General features: G+C 35.1%; 1 protein-coding gene across 1 annotated transcript; it reads right to left on the reverse strand.

Annotated features, from left to right (window-relative positions):
• Positions 1–272: 272 nt before the first annotated feature.
• On the reverse strand, positions 273–27,150 carry LOC126966317 (solute carrier family 12 member 8). Its single transcript, XM_050810304.1, has 11 exons — positions 26,772–27,150; positions 26,515–26,695; positions 26,275–26,420; positions 24,435–24,663; positions 21,821–22,022; positions 11,160–11,394; positions 8,571–8,764; positions 7,181–7,280; positions 5,263–5,403; positions 3,615–3,793; positions 273–571 (listed from the first exon to the last, which is right to left on the reverse strand). The coding sequence occupies exons 1-11, from the start codon at positions 26,955–26,957 to the stop codon at positions 409–411; spliced, it is 1,956 nt and encodes a 651-aa protein (XP_050666261.1). The 5' UTR covers positions 26,958–27,150; the 3' UTR covers positions 273–408.

A 27,150-nucleotide genomic window follows, 5' to 3' on the forward strand; every position in this document is an offset into this window, starting at 1 on the left:
GCAACCACCAGGATTCGATATTTTATAGCTTAGGACTTAGGACTAGGGATGAGATTTATAAAGCGTACTTACGACTTTACTCAGACTTGGGCTGTCCTAGATTAAGTCCAGTATAATCTAATATGTCATATGACTATAAAAATGAAATCAAAGATTATGCTAAGCTTGTACACTCAGCTAAGTTTTACGTAAGTAAAGTCTAAGCAAAGTCTAAGTACGCTTTATAGATCCCAGCCTAAGTGGTAATCAAATGTTAAACATCAATAAAGACACTCCTTCAAAATGTATTGTATTCAAATGACTTGGGCACAGCTGCTACTTGCTTCTGATTTAAATCAGTTGCTACTTGGTTCTGATTTAAATCAGATGCTACTTGGTTCTGATTTAAATCAGGTGCTATACAGTCCACTACGTGTCCACACTGACCAGGTGTGTCTGCAGCGCCGTGGACTGGTGGTAGCGGCGCCGGGACGCGAAGTCCTCGTTGTCATCGTTCAGTCGCTCCTGCTCGGTCGCGATCCCACTGTACACGGGAGTCACCACCAGCTGCTCGTACTCCAACGGACGCTTCCTGTCCAACAAACAACGGTTACACTATTCTATAATACCAACAATTAATACACAATCCTGTATTTTTATTATTAGATATGTTTATATGAGGTTACTATAACATAAATGACTTTCTTAATGATACCACTGATTGGGAATGGAGTGACCTCAGCCTATTAAATAATAAGTTTAATTGTACAATATTACTTTGTAAACATATTTTTTCGATGAAAAAAAAAGCCCGCTGAGTTTGTTGCGCCTGTTCTTCTCAGGTCTGAGGCATTCATTCTGAAACTGGCGGTAGTTTTTGACTTTCAATAAGTGATGTTACATCCTATTTTGAATAAAAATATTTGAATTTGATTTTGATTTTGAATAATGTTTATTTATATCTTACTAGCTGTCCTGGCAAACGTTGTTTTGCCATATAAATTATATATGTAAACCTTCCTTCAGCTTCAACGAATCTACTACAAAAGATTTCATTGAGATCGGTTGAATAGTTTAGGAGTTATTAGGGAACATACAAACATACATTCTCTTTTATATATCAAGATTTATGTACAGTAGTACCTAGTGCCACCTATAATATAGATATTTTATACATTTTGTACAAATTATAATATGATTATATATTTATTTTCATTTTCAATATTTATTACGACAAAATCAACATATTGTGATATTAATTTATTCCCTTTGACAGCAAAATATTAAATACGATGGGAAGACTACAGCAACTGTTTACTCCAAATGTCACAAGGGGCTCTGAAAACCAGTGTTGTGTTGGTGTCTTCTGTACTGACACAACAATATACTGAGTCAGCTCCTTTTAGCAGGGAATCACGCACCGCACAGCTCTTTATTATTTTTTTACTATTTTTATTTTATATTTCAATAATTTCTGTTACCTATTTCATTTAATTCAGTATTTTAAGATTGTCATTAATACTATAAATTTGAGGTTAGTTTTTTATTGCTGATAAATTGTTTTATGTTCTAATATAAACTTTTATCATCGCGGAACTTTAACATTTTAATTATTATGACGAGTACTCACGATATATATTTTATTAATTTGGTGCCGTTGTCGAGAATGTCGGGAATCAAAATATTATGACAGTTCATTATCAGTACATTTATAAAACATTAATATTCGGTCACAAAAATCGTCACCTCTTTGCTCTTAGCAGTGATTTTCATTATAATAACACTAGAAATAAGGGATTGCTTGTAACTAATTCTAGTAGGCTTCATAAGATACATAATAGCTTTAAGGGCAAATGTATACACTTTTATAATAAAGTCCCAGCCACTGTTGAGGCGTTATCTATAAATAAGTTTAAATGTTTTATTAAAAAATGGCTGTATCGTAAATCCTATTACTCCACAGCTGAATATCTAAGTGATCCGACAGCCTGGGACTAGATTATGATTATTTATAACAAAAGCAATGACAGTACAATATTGTATATTGTATTTTCTTGCGCCGCTTCTTCTCTCTCAGAGCGCCATTTGTTTCCGAAGCGGTAGTAGTATCAAGTATATTAGAAATGACATCAAAGAATTTAAAGGAATCAATTTTGAGAAGATAAATGCCTTTTATGCCAAAGACCAAAACGACTGAGGCGCCACGTTGACAGACTGATGTACTATTAGTGTCTAGTGTCATTGTGTCAAGAGTTTCTCGCCGCCTCTGCAGTTCCGCCGCGATCACGATTCATGCAATTGGATCGAAATATCGGCTAATAATAACTACAAAACTAATATGAACTACTGAGTTTTCCACTAGATTATCTTATTAGAGTCGTCTCTCGTTCCAGCGTTCGGAGATTCAACATCTTTGTGAGGACGCATCGTGTACAGGCAAATCACGTGACAACAAAACTGGTTCAACTTCAACAGTCTATGTTGCCAACTAAATTTTTTATAATGAATTCAATTGTATCGCTGCAAGATTACAAAATAAATACTTATCTACTATTGAATAAATTTCGATATACAATACGTTAAATTGACACAGATCACTCCCAGTTTGTTTAATGAATGAATCTCATTGTACTGCAATTTGATTTAAAAAAAATCCCCGCTGAGTTGAGTGAGTCATTAATTATTAATTTAGTTTTATTATTTATATGATTATATATATTTTATATTGTATTATTTTATATTGTATTATTTTATATTGTATGTTTATAGGGCCAGGTGGAGGGGAAAAGAGGACGAGAGGAAGCTAACCCAAGCGATGGACGGATCTAATCACAGCAGTGACACAGACACCTGTGGAGTGCTCCCGATACGAACCGTCAAAAGTGGAGGAGCAACGCATTGGCAGTGCGCGTAAAACTAAGAAGACCAACGACGACTAATGTTGCATCATCTTAGCGGCAACAACTCTGTGACAAGAGTGACCAATTGAGAAAAAGAGATGTTTATATTTTCTAATTATTTACATAATACATTTATAAATATATGGATATTTTTACATTCTACGAATTATAGATAAATATTTCCCATCATGCCAAGTAATATTTGGATGATAAACTCAAAATTTACAACAATAAAATATTCACCATATACGTAATATTGGTGAATGAATTTTTGAATATGCTGCCGCAGTTTTTATATCCGGAACAAATCAAATCTATCAAAAAAAAGTGCGTGTGTACTTATGTATGCACGCAAGAAGTTAACTTCTTTGGCCTTACGAAGCAAATATCATTAAAAGATCTATTCCTCGTGCGTTTTTAGAAAGAACAATTTCGTAAAAATCTTGCAAAGATGGCTTTGACAATTAATTTTTAAATAATGAATACGGCTGTATGGTCTTGAACCCTTTGCCTGTCCTAATAATGAACGAAGAAACCAAAATAAAAAACGAATGACGCAAACGTCACAAAATTTTAGGAACCAACTTCAACCTGTTACATTTGTGTTGCAGTGATGCGCGCGCATCTTAAAATTTCACTCTCATCATTTTTTTATTACGCGCCTAATGAAGTATAACTTCAAAAATTTCTTGTAATAACATCATTTAAACAACATTATTATGCGTTCATATTTACCCAATCGCCTGCAGAAATGATATTTTCAGCCAATGAAAGAAATGGAACTCGGAAGCCCGTCCAGGTTTGACGGCAGGGTTCGCTGCACCGATGTAAAGCCACAGCAGCCACAGTATCGACAAACAACCGAGGGCATACACCCAGTGTACCAACACCATTAGCAGTAACTTTATAGCAACCTGAAACAGCAGAGAAATATCATCAGATTCAATTACCAACGCCCTACAATGCATATTGTGTAATCGTTAAGTGTGACCAGGCGATAATTCCTTGACTTTTCTCTCTCTCTCTCTCTCTCTCCCTCTCTCTCTCTATACAAATGATTTGAGTTTTCTTTAGTGTTAATTCCGCCAATTATTGTCTTTAAACAACTCGACACGTGTTTCGCCTCTACACAGGCATCCTCAGGACGTGTTGTCTCGCCAAAATCTGGCACGAGTCGTGCCAGAAGACAAATTTTGGCGGAATTAACACTAAAGAAAACTCAAATCATTTGTATAATTATGGATTTCCGCAAAGTAACGCCTACTTCAATAAATTTTCTCTCTCTCTAGTCGTTCCCTCATGACTGAGGATCGGGGTCAACAACAAGTGCTTCACACTTGGAGTGAACTTCTTGTTTCCATCGCGGCCCTGAGCTAAGCCGCGGGGACCTGGGGTCTTTTATTTGGTCGGTCCATCTGGTAGGAGATCGGCCTCGGTCTCGCTTGCAATTTGTGTTCCCAACTACGATCAATTTCTCCAGGCTCTCGTTACCCCTTCGTATTATGCGGCCAAAATACGAAAGAATTCGCTGGTGACATATCGTGGACAGACGGGTTTTTATCTTCAGCTGTGATAGGATCGACACATTTGTTCCACCACATTTCCAAGGCATCAATCCTCTGCCTCTCTCGAGCCCGTATCGTCCACGACTCCACGCCACACAGAAAAATGGGTAATATCAAGGCACATACTAACCGGAGACCTTAACTTTTACAGATATCAAAAACCTTTAAACTGATATCGAAAGTACATTACTTAATCAGTAAAATGACATAAATAACTTTTGAAAAATCAAACAAGAAGTATCCAAAATTTTGATATAAACACACCGATACATTTAGTATGACATTAGTTAACGTGTAAACTTCAATGTTCTGAGCACGGATCATGTTAACCCTTTGCGCGATTTTCACAAAGGCTCTCTCTCTTCTCGATTTTAGTTAGATTCTTTTTTTTTATAAAAAATAAGGGACGAGTCGAGTAGGACGTTCAGTTGATGGTAATTGATACGCCCTGCCTACTCAGGATTCTTAAAAACCACAAAAATTCTTAGCAGCACCACAATTGCGCTCGTCTCATTTGCCCATTAATTTCATTAGCTACGGCGCCCTTCACGCTTACTGCTTCAGGCAGAAATAGACGCCGTTGTGGTACCCATAATCTAGCCGGCATCCTTCGGCTTCGGCAAAGGAGCCTCCCACTGGTAAAATTCTGTAGAACAGAATGTTTTCGGGATTATGTTTAGTCGAAATGGAAGATGGGATTTAGATGTAGTGAGTGAGAGAAGCTGTCTTAAAAGAACGTGTTGTGCAATAGAGAAATTGAACAGTATATTTTATCCAACATATAATTAAGTCTAGATATTATAACACAATATACTCACACCAGCAAGTGACAGCCATCTGTTACATAAGTGTGAGTACCACTTCTTATTTTTGGAATGTACACTCGGTGGTAGGGGGTTTTCATCGTTTGACGCGCGCCCGTTCATCATGGCCGAATCTGTTGGAGAGGGTGAATAATCCTGAAAAAGAATTACATGTAAGTACAATAATAACATGCATTTTTTTTTTTAAGACGAACAAGACATGACCGTCCACAATTCTGAATTTTTAAAAACATAAAATTGTGAGCGGCATTCTTAAATAAAAAATATTTTGGATGCGACGTATAGTTTGCGAAATATTCAATTGTTGAGACTCGTTGTGGTGAGACCGGGCCTCTACGCGACGCGCGATGCAATCATTCGCGCCAAATTAAATATTGTAATGTCGGAAAGGAAATTTATCGTACCTTCTGATGTATTCGTAACACTATTAGATTCTAATAAAACTTGTGTACTTTTAGTCACATAAGCTATGGGATTCGAGCCCCGCATCGATCATATTTTTTGATACAAATTAAATTAGTATCTTTTTCGCAGAATTGAGGGATATCACTAAAGATTACGAAATATTTAGATCTGACTGAGCGACAACACCTCAAGTCAATTTCCTGCAATTATTGGGGTTGAGCAGGTTATCAACTGTGAAGTAGATCCTGTAGATGGAGCCACAACCTCAGAGGTGAACAAGACATACCAAGATTTACAATCGATGCAGCACTCGGACAGTTGGCTCAGTTGGTAAGAGCGCTCGGACGGAACCCGAGAGGAGCGGGATCGAGTCCCGCATCATCCATTAATTTTGGTGCAAATTACATTTGTATAAACTATACACTTTCAAGTGTTATATTCTCCGTTGCTCTCGTCGCATTGAGATACAAGATGCTATGTCAGTAGTCCAATAATTACACAACTTGTACGCACCTATATTCACAACAAATACGGCGCCCAGGGCCGGATTTAAACTCAAAGCCGCCCCTGGGCACCTGGAAAAAATCCGCCCCGATACTGGAATTTTACTTAAACTTATAGTTTATATATTTTATATTTCAAAACTTAAATAACTAATTAATTGCAGAAAAAAAATACTTTTTTTTTATTGAAAAAAAAAAATACTTTTTAAATTTCCTTAATTCCAGAAAATAAAAACATCGATTATTATTTTAAATCTCCAAGGAAGTAATTGATTAAATCGTTTTTATTATTAATTTTTACTAAACGTGCCAAAATTATAATTTACAAATAATGGATAAATTGAATTTCTTGAATTATCAATTAAACCAAAAAATATTATTAATTAACAGAATTAATTAATTATATTGAGCAATCTTGATAAGAATAAAAAAAAATATTTTCACTTGCTCCAACTGCCCCTTGTGTAAATCCACCGCAGACGGCGCCCCTCCAACCGAAATACAATGGACCATGGACCGTTGCCTCAACACTAGCTATCCCGTGAGCCTTTTGCCCGTTTGCCCCTCTCTAAAAAAACACAAATAGTGCTTGCCCACTGGGGCACTTTGGGGCAAAAAAGGCATTGCTATGGTACTATACCAGTAGGATTTGTTCAGAAGCTAAACGGGTCCATCCAAGTGAATTTTATTGAATTTGAATTATGTGCTACGCGTTAACTCAATACGTTTTGACATATTTTTAAGATAGGGAAGGTAACTTCGATTCATTCATCAGATTTTAAAGAAATAGGTGAGCGACAAAATATTCGAAATGACTCTTTTCCTAGACATTACTCATTTTGGAAATTTCTAAAACCTCTCAGAAATGTACTCTGTTAAATGTTCATAGCGTATTTAAGACAGCCACGTGAGCCACTTCTTCACAACACTTTCTGAAAGAACTTAAACTAAAATTTTGCGAAATAAATAAAAATAAACTATCATAATATGGGATAGAAACTTACACCGGCTGTTTTGTGCCTTATTCTTTCTGGAAATAAGATATCTAGGTCACTTCCAGTTGCACCGTAAACATGAGTGTCTCTTGGTGTATTACCCTGAAATCTAACAATACAAAATATAAAAAATGCGTGCGTACAAGGTTACACATGTCAGTAGTGAAATGAACCTCTAAACTGCATATTATGAAGTCCTGGTACATGTTGCAAGGATGACACATGATTTCAACCGCTATGAAAAGCATTACTGTCACCGCTTCCATATTTATGTTCTCTTGGTGTCTATGTATTAATACGTCGTGCGCCAGACTTCAGAATATATTAAGGTATACTCGCGTCATCCTACTAATATTATAAATGTGAAAGTTTGTATGTCTGGATGTATGTTTGAACTTCTTTCACGCAAAATCTACTGAATAGATTTTGATGAAACTTTACAATAATATAGTTTACACACCAGAATAACAAATAGGCTATAATTTATAAAACTATAGTCTGAATTATACAAAATATAAAAGAAGTGTGATTGTTACTAATGAATACAACTAGCGCCATCTCTTATCAACTAGCAAGCAAAAGACCAATACAATTTATATGGCAAAACAACGTTTGCCGGGTCAGCTAGTACATAATATGATAATCTCTTCTTCACCTATGATCACCTGGTATCGAAACACTGTATAATGCTTCCTATCTCATTTTATCCCATGTTAACTTATGAATTTATGTGTCTGTCTCTTTTTACTGTCGCACTTTTTCGTTTCATCGAGTCTCAAACCACAACGATGCTAAAGAAATTTTCACTTCAAAAAAACAAAAGATTTATAAAATTATTTTGTATAGTAATATGCTGGAAATTTTGGCGATTTAAACGAGTGACAATGAAATCTTCGTTTTATTATTTTGTTCGTATTTCCTATTCATAAGAAACCTCGTAATTGATCTCAGGATTCTAGAAAAATCCCAAAAGTTCTGAGCGGCACTACAATTGCACACTTCACCTTGAGATAAAAGATGCCTGGTGCTTCACGGCAGATATTGTCGTGTCTAAGCATTTCGCCAATCGCCACCTCGGAGCACCAAATTACTTTTTTTTTAATTTTATTATATACACAGTTGATTATACTCATTGAATGTTCGCAAAACACCTTTATTTATTTACGGTGCGTGTGCAAATATAAAAAGAAAAGAAATCTTTTGACTATCACAAGTATCATTTCCTTGACCTACATAAAAAAGTGATTTATATTTTTTGAATTGAATATACTTGAAGTAGATTACAAACTTATTAAAAATGTATTGTGGAGGATGTATGCTTGCATGTTCATGGATACATGCATAAAATTATTATAAAAATGATTCAAATGAGTAAAATAAAACAGAAACAAAAACATACCTCATTTCGCGTTTGTGCTGCAAATCAAATGTCTGAGCAAGCGCAAAGTAAGAATAGTCAATACTAGCGTAGGTAATGAGGAATGGCATGGTTACTATTGGAGCCAGCTTGTTTATGTCACCGATGATGATGAAAGTAACAGTCACTATTGCTACCACGACCATGGAGTATATGGGTACCCTATTTGGCCCCCGCTGCAAATAATAAAAATGACACAAATTAAATTTGAAAACAAAAATAATGAACGATGCGGGACTCGAATACGCGATCTCTCGCTCGTTGTTTTTTAGTAACAGTGGCTATTGCTCGTTTTTTAGTAACAGTCACTATTGCTACTACGACCATGGAGTATATGGGTACCCTGTTTGGCCCCCGCTGCAAATCGTAAAAATAACACAAATTAAATTTGAAAACAAAATTTATGAACAATGCGGGATGAAGATTCTTGGAAAAACCCAAACATTCTGAGATAAATAAATAAATAAAGATAAATCCAAACACTATGATGATAATTCTCATTTGCCCAGTAATTTCACGAGCACATTTCGTGCGAGATAATAATAAAAATGGTGAGTAAGTGATACTTTTGTAATCTACATGCTACACGCTTGAGATAAAATGGGCAGCTATTTTGTGAGTTGGCAATTAAGTAAGCCTTAGATCAAATATATACTAGATTTAATTTTGTGCATACCTTCAAACTTTACTTATATTGGACAGAGAAAATATTTGATTGTTTATTTGAATTGTGGTAGCTCAGAAATTACTGAAGCGATTTGAAAAATTCTTTCACTCTTGGGAAGCTACATTATTCCCGGGTGATATAGGTTATATCTTTTTTTTTTTAACTAAGGATCCTTACTAAAACTCCAATAATGTACCCCAAGCTGTAAAAAAATACCTAAAATATTTTTTTGCATCGCGTGCGCTGAGAAAAGTATTGATGATAGAATAAAATAATGTACGACTTTGGAGAACACATAATTATTTTCAAAAACTGTCGCGACAGCATATTATGTTGGGTGTTCTTTTAATTTAAAATTTTAGTAGAAATATCGCTACTACGCACACAGACCTTTGTGTAGGCGGACGAAGTGACGGGGAATCAACTAGTTTAGAAATGTAAATAGTAACACTTACCTATAATTCTTTATCTTACTCGTATATGTTAAATTATGTATTTTTTTTATGAAAATCAGGGGCGAGACGAGCAGGACGTTCAGCTGATAATAATTGATACGCCCTGCCCATTACAATGCAGTGTCGGTCAGGATTCTTGAAAAACCCAAAAAATCTGAGCGGCACGACAAATGCGCTCGTCACCTTGAGATATATGATGTTAAGTCTCATTTGCCCCGTAATTTCAATAGCTACCTTCGGCGCCCTTCGGATCGAAACATAATAATGTTTACACATTACTGCTTCACGGCAGAAATAGGCGCCGTTGTTGTACCCATAATCTAGCCGGCATCCTGTGCAAAAGAGCTTCCAACATCTATGAAAAATGTGTCGATACTTGTTGGGGATTTATGCACCTTCGAATGTCTAAATGGACTACAATGTGCAATAGAATGATGTATAACAACAATATTTTTTAATTTTGAATAAAGTAATTTCTGTCTTAAATTTAGAATGACTATCTCTAAGTGCAATTTGCTCATATAGTCTTCAAAAACCCTGAATTCATCAAAAAAAAATTTTTTATATTAATGTCAATACCATACATAGATAGTAGGTTATAGACGACCTGAGATCTTGAAAATTCGTGACCAATTTAGATTTGTCAATGTGTGCTTTACTTAGCGGTTAATATTCAAAATAGTAGTAGTAGCATTTATTACGGGGAGTATTCCAAAGAGCTGTTTCCCTGCCGCCGAATTCCACCTTCACACGACACGCCACAAACTCCTCCACAGTGCGGTTTTCAAGGAGCTTAAAGGCCGACAACGTTCCTGTGATTCCTCTGGTGTTGCAAGAGAATGTAGGCGACGGTGATCATTCAACACCAAGGTGACCCGTCGTTTGTCTTCCTTTTCTATAATAAAACTAGTAATTAGAGAGCAGGGGCGTGCATTGGTTTTCTAGAAAGGTCGGCACTGTAGATTTAACTAGTCGTAGTTGCGCTTTATTCCGACATAAGTTGTATGAAACGCTGCTTGCTTCGTATTTGCACTGCCTGCCGTAGGTAGTAAATTAACTTTAACACTATGTTATGACCCTAAATTTATTTAGGGTCATAACGAGGCACTGCCTAATTACATATATGATATACACTCCCCTTGTCATCCAATGCCAAGCGGATAGACTAATATTTTGAAATGGGTTACAATAACAATAGATTCGCAAATCGATTAGACTTATTAGTGATTAGTTAACCATTTAAGCATAATTTGAGCTAGAGGTCCCGGATTCCCAATACGTGCAATCATTTTTTATGATGCATATGAATGTTTGTTTCCGAGTCATGTATGTTTAAGTAAGTATATTGTATTAAATATATCGTTGTCTTGTAGCCCATAGTATGCCCAGTTCGAGGCAAGATGTTATTAGTATTATTATTTAATCTCTAACATATTATCTGATACTAACTCCATGGCCCAAGGCGTCCAATCCAGGAATAACTTTCTCATTCGCTATGCTTTGAAGTACTCTTGGTGTTCCATACATTGCGCCTAAGCAGGAGCTCATTGAACTGACATATAATCCGGCAAGTAATAATATTTTCACAGCAGACAAGTCGGTGGTGATGGAAAAGTTTGTTAGTAGAGCTTCTCTTGTGACGGTTGCTGCTAATGTTATAACAAACATTAGGTAGAGAAAGGTCCTGAAACAAATATATTTTGTTAAAGTTTTGTTAATCAAATAATTTATAGACTTGTATATCTTAGGCCCGATAAAATTTCCAACGATCATCTTTGGCAACACTGTCATTAAGTCCCAATCTACCAAGGGATAAAACAACGCAAATGGAGCTGGATAGGACAAATACTCCGGAGTTATCCCAATCATATTCAGAGCAAGACATCGTAAGGACCTGGAGTGAAATTAACAGAGATGCTTAGGACCCAACGCGATGGAGATGCACTGTGGAAACCTGCCCCAGCTAAGGGATACAAGAACTTAAATTAATAATGATATGTTAGCGGCGGACTCTTGGTGCCTATGAAATGATATATCGGCCAGCTGTACATAATGTAATTTATGTATAAATTTTTACCACGGGCACATTTGCATGTACTGTACTCAATAACTTTTGTATTAATTTACATTTACTTTTTTGACTTACTTGTGTAAGACATTGACTATTTGACGTTTCAGTGTGTCTGTTGCATCATTTTACATATTATATTGTAATTTGAAATGATTTGTAAATCGATGTACTTAAATGTAAATCTTGATATAAAAGAGTGGCAATGAGTTTCTTGCTACTTCTTCTCATTAGCTCAATCCTTTACGAAGTAGTGGTAGATTCAATAAAAATTTTTTTTTGACATTCATAAGTGTCATTTCCGTGACCTACGTGAATAAATTGATTTTGATTTGATTTGTACACAAATCGCATATAGTAGCACAAAAAGATTCCTTCAATTGTAACAACATATTAATAAAAATAAAAAGAACAAAATAGTTATAATGCCAGCATAGCAACTATTATATACTAAACAGGATATTAGGGATATTAGGGAAAATGCCCTCATACAAAAACCGCTACATGACAACCAACACGCCTATACTCAGGGCAGATCAACCGAATCCGCACTCTATTGCGTAACATCTCTCGCATTGAAAGGATTATCACGTAAACAATCAACCTTAGGTGCTTTTATTGATATCGAAGGCGCCTTCGACAAAACCCCTTTCACTAGCATAGGCCGAGCGCTAGCCGCTCATGATGTAGATCCTACAATTGCCGGGTGGATAGACAGCATGTTGAGGCATAGGGCGATACGATTTACTGTGAACACCAGTACTAGATGTGTGGTGGCAACGGGCTGCCCACAAGGAGGGGTACTCTCGCCGCTACTCTGGAACCTTGTGGTAGATGAGCTCATCACAAGGCTAAACAAAAAGAAACTGTACACAGTGGGCTATGCTGACGACCTCGCCATTCTAATAACAGGACCAGTCGAGAACGTCTTATGTAGCCTCATGAGATCTGCTTTTAAGATTTTGGAAGAATGGTGCGCGCAACACAAACTCACAGCTAATCCGTCAAAGACGGAACTAATACTATTCACTAACAAACGCAGCCTTGGTAATCTAACATTACCAAAGCTGTTCAACACCGAACTAAGCCTTACTAAAGAAGTTAAATACCTGGGGGTTATACTGGATAGTAAGTTGCTTTGGAACAAACACCTTGAAAACAAGCTGGAAAAAGCATGCATCATCTTTTGGCAGTGCAGAAGACTCATAGGCAGAACCTGGGGTCTTGCTCCAAAGATAAGCAGATGGCTCTATACAGCAGTCATCAGACCAATTATCTCCTACGGAGCAATAGCGTGGTGGCCCAGGACAGAGCTTGTGACAGTGCAAACCAAGCTGCAGCGTTTCCAGCGGCTGGCCTGCACAGCCATAACAGGATGCATGCGCACCACGCCTTCCTCGGCCCTTGAAACTATTCTAGGGCTAACACCACTCGACATACACTTTCAACAAGAAGCGACAATGGCGACTCTACGTCTAAAGCTGTTGGGTGTATGGAAGAATGAAGACGGCCTAACAGATAAGCTCTGGAATAGGGTAACAAAGGATTATCCACTCTGTGAGGCACCATGTGATAAGATAACTAAAACAAATACCTTCCATAAAAACTATCACATACAGCTATATGAGAAAGATGCTGACCAGTCAGGTGTAAACGAACTAAGAATTTACACAGACGGCTCGAAAATGGCTACTGGAACTGGTGCCGGCATATTCTCACAGGAACTAAACATACACATTTCCATACCCTTGGGCACACACAGCTCCATCTTCCAATGTGAGTGCGTAGCCATCAAGGAAGCCGCCAGCGCTATATTAAGAAGAAAGGTACATGGCCACAACATCAGATTTCTTTCTGACAGTATGGCGGTACTAACAGCGCTGAAGGGTACCACACACAACTCAGCACTAATACACGAATGTCACCAAACCCTGGAGCAAGTTGCCTCTTATAACCAGGTAACTCTGCAATGGATCAAGGGACATAGTGGTTCGTTGGGTAATGATGCAGCGGATGAGCTTGCAAGGCGGGCATCGGCAAATACAGTGTCTGGTCCATTGCCACTTCTGCCACTGCCCTTCAGCCAAATGCGCTCATGGATACGCTCTCTCACCAACGACCTACACAACACCCGATGGATGAATGTCTCAAGCTGTAGACAGTCGAAGGTGGCGATACCTGCACTATCGCCCAAACTGACACGTAGACTTATGAGCCTCAACAGACATGACATCCGTATAATGGTGGGCACCCTAACGGGTCACACATCACTAAACAAACACCTTTTCACAATCGGCGTAACGGACAGCCCTAAGTGCAGAGGTTGTCTGACCGAAGACGAAACGGTCGCTCACGTAATCCTGGAATGCGCGGGGGTGGCCAACCAACGGGCAAAAACCTTAACCAATACAAGGTCGCTCCAAGAAGTCTGTGAACACCCCAGGAATGTTCTGAACTTCTGGAAGGAGCTGGGCTGGTTGGAGTAACCGGCCATTACTGCACGCAAAATGGACCCATGCTAGTGGTTTAATTGCGGAAACAGGAGCCCTATACCTATACCTATACCTACTAAACAGCTTGCAGGTACATAATATCTGCTTTTCATGCAATAATAGGTTGATGGTTTGATGATCTGCATACAAGCAAAATTTCTTTATTCATTAAGATCAATACTTATTTTATGAAGTCTAGCTGTCAGCGCTTTCCTTTTATACTTATCGTTTTAAATTTAAATTGTGACATTTGCTATTTTTCTAAAATTCATTGTTATTTTCAAATATATATAGAGAGTAAATAGATATTTTTTTTTTATCTCTTAGCGACTCGAGTGGACCCAGTCAGTCCAATTCTGCAGCACTAAGATAAACCCCCTTATTCATAATGGTCCGCTAACCTAAAACAGCCACTAAGGAGTGTTTTTTCTCATTCTGACTTAGGTCAATAGAAGAAGACAGAGTGAGAATTAGCAATGCTTTAAGTTAGCAGACTATTATGAATAAGGGGGTCAGTCAATATCTATTGAAGTAGGCGTTACTTTGCGGAAATCCATAATTATACAAATGGTTTGAGTTTTCTTTAGTGTTAATTCCGCCAATATTCGTCTTTAAACAATTCGACACGTGCCTCTTGAGACACTTGAGTATCTTGGCAGATTTTGGCGAGACAACACGTCCTGAGGATGCCTCGTGTAGAGGCGAAACACGTGTCGAATTGTTTAAAGACAAATATTGGTGGAATTAACACTAAAGAAAACTCAAATCATTTGGATAAATATGGATTTCCGCAAAGTAACGCCTACTTCAATAAATTTTCTGATACTCTTTTTATCGGCGACAATACATTGCAGAAACGTTATAAGGTCCTTTTAATGATACGTTATGAGTTATTAAATTAAATATCTCAGAGAGCTATAAATAACGTAAGTATGGCACGAGATAAAGAATGTAAACGAGCTTTCAGAGGTTCAAATAATCTTTCTAGTAATTATAGAAAAGTCGAGAAATGTTTCCGTAAACCCATTGTATCAGTCAATATCAGCAGCATCACCACCCAATAACAACCAATATGACATGATGCTGTAAAGGTAACGAAAGGTAGCGTGCGACTTTCACGTTAATTATTATTATTATTCTGAATACAATAGCAATACTTGGTGCTGACATCACTGCACTTGTGAATTAAAATCAGATTGCACTGTTTCTTAGACAACTTGCTCATATGAGGTCCCCCTTCTAACATCTTTAATTTTTAGTAGGTAGTATTGAATCATAATGAATACGAAAGCATAATGATTATTTTTATTACATCACAAATATATAAAAAATATGGGTCTGTATAGCTTTACCTAAACAGAACTTTTGAAATTCGAAGTTACCACAAGAGAAAGTACTACGTAATACGTATAGATGGCGCTAACAAGTAACATCAAAAAACGAAAAATACACGCCTCAGTACAGTAGCTAGTATATTATCACAGGTAGTATTAAAATAACATCTAGTATTTTGTAACAGGTATTTGTCACTGTTACTTTTGAGTCACAGTGACCGTCATACATAGTATTGCATTTTTTTAACTATGGTACCGTGTTAGATCATTAATTTAGAATAACGCAATAGCGATTCGACATTATTTCAGGGTTAACACATTTTTCGTTGTCATAGATAGACTCATATCAGATTTAACGAGACATTTTTATTTTAATTAATAAAGCGTTTAGCAATTGTTTATGTAGAGATATTTATTATTTCTCTCCAATTTTCGAAAATCGTATAATTTTTTTTTTACAATTTGTAAATCGAAATAAGAAATTTATGAACTAAATTTGCCGCCCTAGGCTCCAGCCTACTCAGCCTGCTGGTAAATCCGCCATTGACTCTATCAATGAATCACAACAGCGTTACCGAATTTATAAAGCGGCGAATAGACGTACATATAAAGTGGGTCCAAGGTGAGTATCAATCATTCTACCCATTTTTCCAGCAACACTTAAAATGCTTGTGTTGATGAATGACATGCGAAAAATTAAACTAATAAACCATTGAAAATAAGATATTTTTGTAACGTTTTCTTTACAGCTTGTTGCGTGAAATTTATCTATTTCACAGGAAATGTGGCTTGTTCACAATCAGTCTTAAATCTTACCAGTCGCAGTCTCTTTTCTCAAAACTTTTAAACAACACCTCTGTTGATTAATATACTACTCAGTTGAATTAAAATTAAAATTTCTATGGTCCATCTGCCGCCATGTTTTAGTATCAAAATAGCATTTGATTGTAACTTGTAGGTACAGTAATAGTCACCTACGTATAGTATATGGCTTATATGATATTCCTTTCATCATCATTTCTGTCGGAAGACGAAGGCCTCCCCCAAAGATCTCAATGCCGATCAGATCGGCGCTACGCTCATGCAACCTATTCCAGCGATCTTAACCAAATCGTCGGTCCATCTTGAGGAATTTACACTAATATTATAAAGAGGAATGATTTGTTTGTTTGTATTGAATAGGCTCAGAAACTATTGAACCGATTTGAAAAATTTATTCACTGTTGGGAAGTTTCACTATCCCCGGGGTGGGGTAATTCTTCTACACCCCACGCTTTTGTTTATAATGAAATATATTTTTTTACACTATTTTCAATTTAAATTTATTTTCTATTTTTTATTGCTTGTTTTTTAGTTTTAAAAAAGCGTGTTTTTTAGTTTTTTTAAAACAATTATTTATTTTTTATTTAAATTTTTTAGATTGAATGTAGGGATTTTAATATCCGCGAATAAAAATATTATAGTTAATTGGAAGATCACTTAATTCAGCTAGTCGGAGATCACCGAACTAGCTCTTATAATAAGTAGCTCAGTTAAATCACGCATTAATAATTTATAATGGAAACAGAATACTTAAACAGCGCCATCTTTTCGTAAATAGAAACATTACTTCATCATTACAGAATCGTTTGTATACGCGTATATTCCATGATATAATTTCATAATTGCCTTAAGAGTTTATTAAAATGCTGCTAGATGGCGTGAAACACAAATTCATTTATTCTAAAATTATATAAATTGGCAAAAATCTTATTTTGCATATTGAATAATGGAATAATCTTGTCAAATTAGTGTAATGTCATGGGTCCTCGATAAATCTACAAAGTTTGAACGAAATCTAGCCGTTTAAAGTGGGTCAAAATCGCGCCCAAAGAAGTCGGTTACAAACATACAGGTGAAGCTATTAAAAGGGGGTAAAAAAGGGCCTTACTAAAACTCCAATAATGTAACCCAAGGTGTAAAAAATACCTAAAATAGTCTTTACATTGCAGAAAACCATTGATGATAGAGTATATTAATGTATATAATTATGACTTTACAGAACACTTCATTATTTACAAAAAGTGTCAACAACATAATTATGTCATAGGTGTTATTATGACATAGTTATGATTTAAACTAAGAATTAGGGACAGTTATTTCACGTCTGTAAAGCTAGAAAGGTCAAGACGGCAGAATCACTCGTCTTATATCTCAAAATTTAGTGCTCATTTAGTGCTGATAACAGATATTTGGTGCTGTGATAGGGGAACTAAAAATGAGAACACTGCTAACTTTTCATTAAGCTAGCAGTGTACCATCGTGACTAGAAAGGTCTAGTCGGCAGAATGTCTCGTCTTATATCTCAAAATTTAGTGCTCATTTAGTGCTGATAACAGATATTTGGTGCTGTGATAGGGGGACTAAAAATGAGAACACTGCTAACTTTTCATTAAGCTAGCAGTGTACCATTCGTGACCGCGTTATGATACAGTTGGAGCGAAAGGCACATCAGCTAATAATTTAGTGCTCAATTAGTGCTGCCTGTACAAGCAAACAGATTTTTCAAAAAAAAATTCAGTTTTTAAGTATAGATAACTGCTGACATAGCGATACGAGCAATCATAGAGCTGAAAGATGACTTTAAAATCGGTATTGGTGAAATTGAAAAGACTTACTAATTAGTGCTCAATTAATGCTACCGGTAAACCCAGAAAAAATTTTAAAAAAATCTCTAATTTATTATTATTGGGTATTATTCTCTAATGCAAATATTGAGTTTTCATCAGATCTCAACGTTATAAGGTAACAGAAAACTACTCTGATTCCCCTCGCGATGTAGCCGCTGTGTGTGTGTGTGCCGCGGTAAAGCTATTGCATAGCATTTTTTATCAACTTATGCAATTATAATATTTTATTTATTTTATTTATGCAGTATTTTTTTCCTTTGTTTTTTTTTTGTTTGATATTAATTCAAGTTACACTTCTTGAGCGTGGTGACCGATAAGAAAACAATTTTTTTTCTTTTATTAAATAAATGAGAAGTTAATATTGTTCAAAATATTTTTATTATCTTACAATACATGTAGGTTATTCAAGAATATTTATTATTTAAACTATAGGTTTATGGTAACTGAAATAAGAAACATTAGTTTCAGGCTTGATATCTAAATATCTGGGAAATACCGCGTCAATGGTGGTCCCATATTTTATTGTGGATTCATTTCAAATTCAATATTTTCGAAAGAAAAGTTGTCAACCGCTCTGATTTTTATTCAACGAAGTTGATGTTGAAATCGCCAGCCAAAATTAGTGGAAATTTATAAACATTTGCACCAAGTATTTTCGGCCCTTCTTCTTTTTTTTTGTATACACTAAGTGATCCAAAAAAGGGTAAAGAAACTGGTAAATTTATTTATCGTAGTTATATATTTTAACACAAGATGGCACTCGTTTCCCATTGAATGAACCACAACTGTCGACTGACACATTTTCATATTACATATTAATATTTCAAAAACAAGAATGAAAATAAAAAAGTTATAATAATGAGGTTATTTTTGATAAAATTAATTTTTAAAAAAGCAAACGGGAAGTGAGTAAAATTTAACTTGCAATATTTGATTACAGACAGACAACGGGACAGGTGAAACTATATAAAAATGCTTATCATAATAATTAAAATTAAAAAAGTGATAAAAAAAAAGAAAGTAAAAAAAAATATGAAAATGTGTCAGTCGACAGTTGTAGTTCATTCAATGGGAAACGAGTGCCATCTTGTGTTAAAATATATAACTACGATAAATAAATTTACCAGTTTCTTTACCCTTTTTTGGATCACTTAGTGTATACAAAAAAAAGAAGAAGGGCCGAAAATACTTGGTGCAAATGTTTATATATTTCCACTAATTTTGGCTCGCGATTTCAACATCAACTTCGTTGAATAAAAATCAGAGCGGTTGACAACTTTTCTTTCGAAAATATTGAATTTGAAATGAATCCACAACAAAATATGGGACCAGCATTGACGCGGTATTTCCCAGATATTTAGATATCAAGTCTGAAACTAATGTTTCTTATTTCAGTTACCATAAACCTATAGTTTAAATGATAAATATTCTTGAATAACCTACATGTATTGTAAGATAATAAAAATATTTTGAACAATATTAACTTCTCATTTATTTAATAAAAGAAAAAAAATTGTTTTCTTATCGGTCACCACGCTCAAGAAGTGTAACTTGAATTAATATCAAACAAAAAAAAAACAAAGGAAAAAAATACTGCATAAATAAAATAAATAAATTATTATAATTGCATAAGTTGATAAAAAATGCTATGCAATAGCTTTATCGCGGCAGTCCCCGAGTGCAACTCCTCTTTTTTTTTAACACACACACACACACAGCGGCTACATCGCGAGGGGAGTCAGGGTAGTTTTCTGTTACCTTATAACGTTGAGATCTGATGAAAACTCAATATTTGCAATAGAGAATAATACCCATAACTTTTCGATTATTGAAAACCTTCGATTTTTTTAGCGGGCAGTTGAAAAATGATTTTTCTAAAAATTTTTCTGGGTTTACCGGTAGCATTAATTGAGCACTAATTAGTAAGTCTTTTCAATTTCACCAATACCGATTTTAAAGTCATCTTTCAGCTCTATGATTGCTCGTATCGCTATGTCAGCAGTTATCTATACTTAAAAACTGAATTTTTTTTTTGAAAAATCTGTTTGCTTGTACAGGCAGCACTAATTGAGCACTAAATTATTAGCTGATGTGCCTTTCGCTCCAACTGTATCATAACGCGGTCACGAATGGTACACTGCTAGCTTAATGAAAAGTTAGCAGTGTTCTCATTTTTAGTCCCCCTATCACAGTACCAAATATCTGTTATCAGCACTAAATTAGCACTAAATGAGCACTAAATTTTGAGATATAAAACGAGACATTCTGCCGACTTGACCTTTATAGTCACGATGGTACACTGCTAGCTTAATGAAAAGTTAGCAGTGTTCTCATTTTTAGTCCCCCTATCACAGCACCAAATATCTGTTATCAGCACTAAATTAGCACTAAATGAGCACTAAATTTTGAGATATAAAACGAGACATTCTGCCGACTTGACCTTTATAGTCACGATGGTACACTGCTAGCTTAATGAAAAGTTAGCAGTGTTCTCATTTTTAGTCCCCCTATCACAGCACCAAATATCTGTTATCAGCACTAAATTAGCACTAAATGAGCACTAAATTTTGAGATATAAGACGAGTGATTCTGCCGTCTTGACCTTTCTAGCTTTACAGACGTAATTATTTCCCTTTGTGAATGTGGTCTAGATGAGGGAAACGTGGATCATTTATTCTTCATTTGACCTTTAACACAACCCTCTTTGTACAATTTTATACCTCCTGAAGTTCGCCGCCCAACTTCTTATAAATGTCTCCTCTCCCTAGTTTTCACTCCTTTTGTATATATTTTGTGTAAATATATTAAATTAAATAAGATTAAGTTGTAAATATCACTAAGTACTTATGTTAAATAATTTAAGTAATTATATTTGTGTATGTTCTTTTTAGTCTTAACTGCATGTATATTTGTTTCAAGTACAAGAAAATAAAACTTTTCTCAATCTTTAGCACCGATCACTATCATTTAAAATTTTAAACAAATACTCTAAACTTGGTGGTCTACCTGAAGTGAGATTGGCAAACTTGTGGTATACCTTCCACAGGAGCCATAGTAGGAAGAATAGAATAGAATAGTTATGCTTTTATTTTAAAAAATTATTTGAAATGCAGCTACTATGTTCTCAGTCCTGTATGTACGCGGACGAAGTCGCGAGGTATCAGCTAGTATATTATATATAATACTAGCTGACCCAACAGACGTTGTTCTGTAGATTATAAAAAAATACTGTTTTATAGGAATTTGCTAATAAAATTTCAAAACATCAAGAATTGTTTCGTAAAAATGCTACCTTTTGTTATAATGAAATTGTTCCACAGAGGAACTGTCAAACCGTGCGTCACTAAATTCTCTCATAGAAAATAGGTCCATACAAAACAAATATTGAAAATAATTATGGGTCCCAAATCGAAATAAAAACTATCCTACCTCTCAAGTTGGACCAAACTGCACTCCATGAAGTAATCCCCATTAAAATCCGTTCATTAGTTTAGGAGTCCATCGCGGACAAACAACGTGTCACGTAATTTATATATATTAAGATTACCCTGTGCTAATTGCAGCTAATGATCCATTAGGTATGTTTACAGAGGGATTCCTCAAATCTCCACTCATATTAATACCAGCAAGTATGCCAGTAATTGTTGGAAAAAATACACCAAAACATTTGAACCATGTGTATCCATCTTGATAATCTGCCCATGTATTGTTAGCCATGGTTCCGCCAAGCCATCCCTTGAACTCCAGATCTGTGAAAAGTATGCAACCGTTTAATTAATTTAAATTGAACAATTTGTTATTTAGAAAGTGATATCTCCCACTTATGGGATTAATTAAATTTGTAACCAAAATTCTCTTCATTTCAAGTCACTTTTATGCAACTTGGGTTGAGCAGGTTATCAACCGTAAAGTAGATCCTGTACATGGGAGCCACAACCTCAGAATTGAACAAGACATACCAAGATTTACGAACCATACATCACTAAACGGTTGGCTCAGTAGAAGAGCGCTCGGACAGAACCCGAGAGATCGCGGGTTCAAGTCCCGCATCGTTCATAAAGTCTAGTTACAAATTTAATTTATTTATATTGTCGTTACTCATGATTCCCTGATGTTGGTATCAAATCGTGAGTAAACAAGATTAAAATAAATTAAGTTTACCAGTGGGAGGCACAGGATGCCGGCTAGATTATGGGTACCACAACGGCGACTACTTCTGCCGTGAAGCAGTAATATGTAAGCATTACTGTGTTTCGGTCTGACGGGCGCCGTAGCTAGTGAAATTACTGGGCAAATGAGACGTAACATCTTATGTCTCAAGGTGACGAACGCAATTGTAGTGCCACTCAGAATTTTTGGACTTTTCAAGAATCCTGAGCGGCACTGCATTGTAATGGGCAGGGCTTATCAATTACCATCAGCTGAACGTCCTGCTCGTCTCGTCCCGTATTTAAATAAGAAAAAAATTAAGTTAGTAATGCCTTGTTTTTAAATAATTTAATTTGGTACATAAACATGTTTTAGTTGAATTGAATATTTCTGCCAGTAACATATTGGTTGAAGCCAATTACAGATATCAGTGCAAAGCTCAATTGTCATCTATCTGCATGCCAATTCAAATTCAAATATTTTTATTCAAAATAGGATTTAAAATCACTTATTGAACGTCAAAAACTACCACCCATTCAAAAGAAATTGCCTCAGACCTGAGAAGAATGGGCGCAAGAAACTCAGCGGGCTTTTTTTTTTAAATATAAAATATGGATTACAATGTGATATCGTACAATTAACATTTATAATTAAAGAGCCTGAGGGTGTTTGCTTTATTGCCAGTCCGTGGTGTCATTAAGAAAATCGTTTATGCTATAATAACCTTGCCCAAACAAACGTTTTTTAACAATTCTTTTAAATTTAGTAACACATTTGTTTTGTACATTTTCTGGGATCATATTGTAGAATCATATACATCGCCCAACAAAAGACTTACTAACTCGACCCAACCGAGTAGTAGGCATAACAAGTTTATGTTTGTTCCTCGTGTTAACAATATGAATGCCACAGTTTCTAGAAAATGGTCGATGTGCTTATGAACATATAGAACATTATCAAAAATGTATTGAGAAGCAACAGTCAAAATGTTTATTTGTTTAAATTTTTCTCTTAATCATTCTTTAGGACCTAGGTTATAAATCGCGCGAATAGCCCTCTTCTACAGCACAAAGATGATATAAATATCGGCCGCATAGTATAGTGGTTATACTCAGTTATAAACACTATGTAAACCTCATGAAGTTCAGGCAGTTCTTGTATTGTTGTTTAACAAATTCACTGCTAGGAGAAGAAAGTAATAATATATTTAGGAGGCACATCAATCACCCTACAATATTTAGAACATTTTAAGATAGTTTGTTTTAGTAACTACAAGTACATTCCATCAAGAATCAGGCTTTATCATGGTACAAAATGCAAAATGTTACCATGTGATATTTATCAAAATACCCTTATATATCTGTAGGAATATTATCAATTGGAAATTTTTGAAACTATAACTAACTAATACCATATTACATAATCATCACACATCACATCAATGAATTGTCATTTAAATAAATATATATTTAATCATAAATTATAAGGAATGGGCCGAACTTCGTTTTACATTCGGTTTAACCAAACTTCGGCAGCTGGAACAGAACTTCAGCATTTGGCCTAAGTTCGACTTATTCAAAGAAAAAAACTTAACAAAGTATCTGCACTTTTTTGATTGAAAATAATTGAATCAAAAACTTGTTAAATAAAAAGGGCTACTTATATTGAACACTTGCAACAAGAAAATATTTTTATTTCAATGAGGTTTAACCTAGTTGAAACACCTATGATATTTAAATATGTTAAATGTTGTGAAGACACATTGTGAAGATGATGTATTTGATAATGAGCGTCGACCGGCTGGGAGTCGCGCGAGGATTGCTGGTGGGGCGTAGCTAACCGCGACGCATTATCATGACCCGACCTGTCATTCCCGAGAAAGCACGGTGAAAATCAACCAAACTTATGCCAAATTTTTTATTTTTATCAAATGTTCAGACAAAATTCGTATTCGGTTGTAATAACATTAGTCCCATCACTATAAATTACAATAGTTTAATCTTAAAGCTCACTTGGTACTGTAGTAAAGGATCCAACAAAGAAATCAAGTGCTGCAACCAATATAATGAGCAGAAGCGCAAACTGCAATTTGATCACCCACTTGACTCCAGCTATATTTATTGTACCCAATAGAATGACAGCTGATACAGCAAAGCCTCTTGCAGCCCAAGTATTGTCAGTGCCCACGAGACTTGCCATAGATTCACCAAAACCAAACACATTCAGAGCACAACCAACAGCCTGAAACAAAATTGGTTAGTGTTATAATTATTAGTAATATAAAATAATAAATGACAAACTCTATAGTATATACATAGAGTACTCATTTAGTACTATAATATTAAATGAATACTAGCTGTTTTACTGAAAACTGCCTCAATATGTGTGCAAAGGTATATAAAATCCAATAAAAAAGGCTTATATCATTTATATGAACTGTAAGTTATGTTATAATATGTTATGTTTTTTTAAAGTGATAACCCTCACTTCTAGGATTAATACACAAAAAAACTGTAAATTAGATCCTGTAGATGAAGCCACAACCTGAGAGTTGAACAAAGCGAACAGAATTTATAGCGAGCCAGTACTCGAACGGTTAGCTCAGTTGGTTAGCGCACCGGCACGGAACACTTGAGGTCGTGGGTTCAAATCCCGCATCATTCGGAAAATTGGTTTTTCAAATTTTATTTGTGTTTCATTTATATGTCTAGATCTATGACAGCTGTGAAAACAATAAAAAAAAAAGACTATAATTGACCTCCATTTTGAGCAATTCACACACACTAACATAAAGTGTCATACAAATCGCGAGTGTAAGATGTGGCTTGTCACACATGCTAAACTAATTATCCTGGCCTGTTTTTATCAGTTGTCTAACAGCAAGAAACTATCTAGACACATAAATTATCTAAGGAAAAAGGCTTCTAATTGATATTTATTAAATTAATGTTGACAGTGACAGATGGACAACGTGAAGATCTCTATAAAAGGGTGAGCTGCAACAGTTCACAAGTTAAGGCGTTACTCTGCCTAATTTCTGTTCAAATATTAGTCATTGTGTAATTCGTAATTTATTCTTAGAAGCTAAACGAAATGATCTTTTTAATTGTACAGTAAATTATTAAGATGTTAGCTCAGTTATGATTTCTGAGTAGGTGGTATTAAATTAAAAAAAAAAACCCTATAAATGTAACTTAGCACATTACAGCAAACTTTACTGAATGTTTTATATAATACTAGCTGACCCAGCACAACACGATACAAAAGTAACTGTTGATTGTAGATGGGTGAAAATTTAAAGTTGTATGTATTTTTTAATGCTGACTCATAATCAAACAAATTTAAAAAAAAAATTGTGTCACACTTAACATTTAGGGGAAAAATAGATGTTGTCCGATTCTCAGACCTACCTAATATGCACTCAAAATTTCATGAGAATTGCTAAAGCCGTTTTGGAGGAGTTCAAAGTTTAACACCATGACACGAGAATTTTATATATTAGATTTCCCATATTGTAAAATATTTATAATTTATTCCAGTTTTAGAAAGAAAATTTAACACCACTTTCGGTTGCTGCAGAAAATCTTCAAAACTTTCCCCAACACTGAAACACTGAATATATGAATTTTTTTTTTTTGTATTTTTTTTTTTTATTATTTTATAGCAGTAATATCAAAATATTTTCTCCACACACTTCAATTATATATTTATATAACGCAATTTAATTTTTAGCAGTCTGTTTAAGTGAATCAGTAATTTTTTATATGTTTGCAAATGTTTATTTTTCACTATCAAAAATCCTTAAAAAGCAACATGAAACTATGATTTTTAAAATTCCAATTATTGTCTTACCTGACCAAAGCAGTAGATGATACCCAGAGATCCACCTAATCGGGATCCCAGGGTGTGAGCTAACAAAAAATAAACTCCACCACTTTCTATTCTACATCTTTCACAAATGCCTACTGCTGATAGTACGGAGATCAATGCGACAAAAACTAAAAAATAAAAAGGTTTCTATATTATAATAAAATCATTAAGAATTGTGCACAAGTTCATTACTTCTAGGAGTAATTATTAAAAGAAGATTACCAGTAAAAATCACTATTAAAACAGCATTAACTAAGCCAGCCTGCCCAACCATCCATCCTGATCTCAAAAATACAATTACGCCAAAAATATTTATAAGGCATGATGTAAATACTCCATCCCAAGTTCCAAATAGAACTGGTTGTGATATGAAGAAGTTGGATTTCCACCATGGTGCATCTCCCTAAAACATCATAACATTAAATAAATAAACAAATACAATATGAGTGGTGATGTCACAAAGTGTGATGAGTAAGTACCTGAACATCGGCAAATATCTCATTAGCTCCTGAAGCTTGATGTCCACCAGTACCATATTGTGACTCATTACCCAAATCTACAAAACCACCGGATTGTCTCCTGATACGTGCCCTATCAAAACCGGGTTCATCGCTTTGAAAACTAGCTGCTGTAAAATCTGTACCTCTCGTTCGGTGTTGATCCATGTTACTTCTTTATAATACTCATACATACCTTACACTAATTATCTATTTTGTCTTTAAGCATTTGATTTATTTATCATTCATGCTATATTACTATCTAAAATATTTTATCTGACTCAACCTCAATGTTTCATACAAACGTCGACAATTTTACAACAGTTGGTTGGTAAATAATTATTTACAATTTACATTACCT

Source organism: Leptidea sinapis, chromosome 10 (assembly GCF_905404315.1).
Source record: "Leptidea sinapis chromosome 10, ilLepSina1.1, whole genome shotgun sequence".
NCBI lineage: Eukaryota > Metazoa > Arthropoda > Insecta > Lepidoptera > Pieridae > Leptidea > Leptidea sinapis.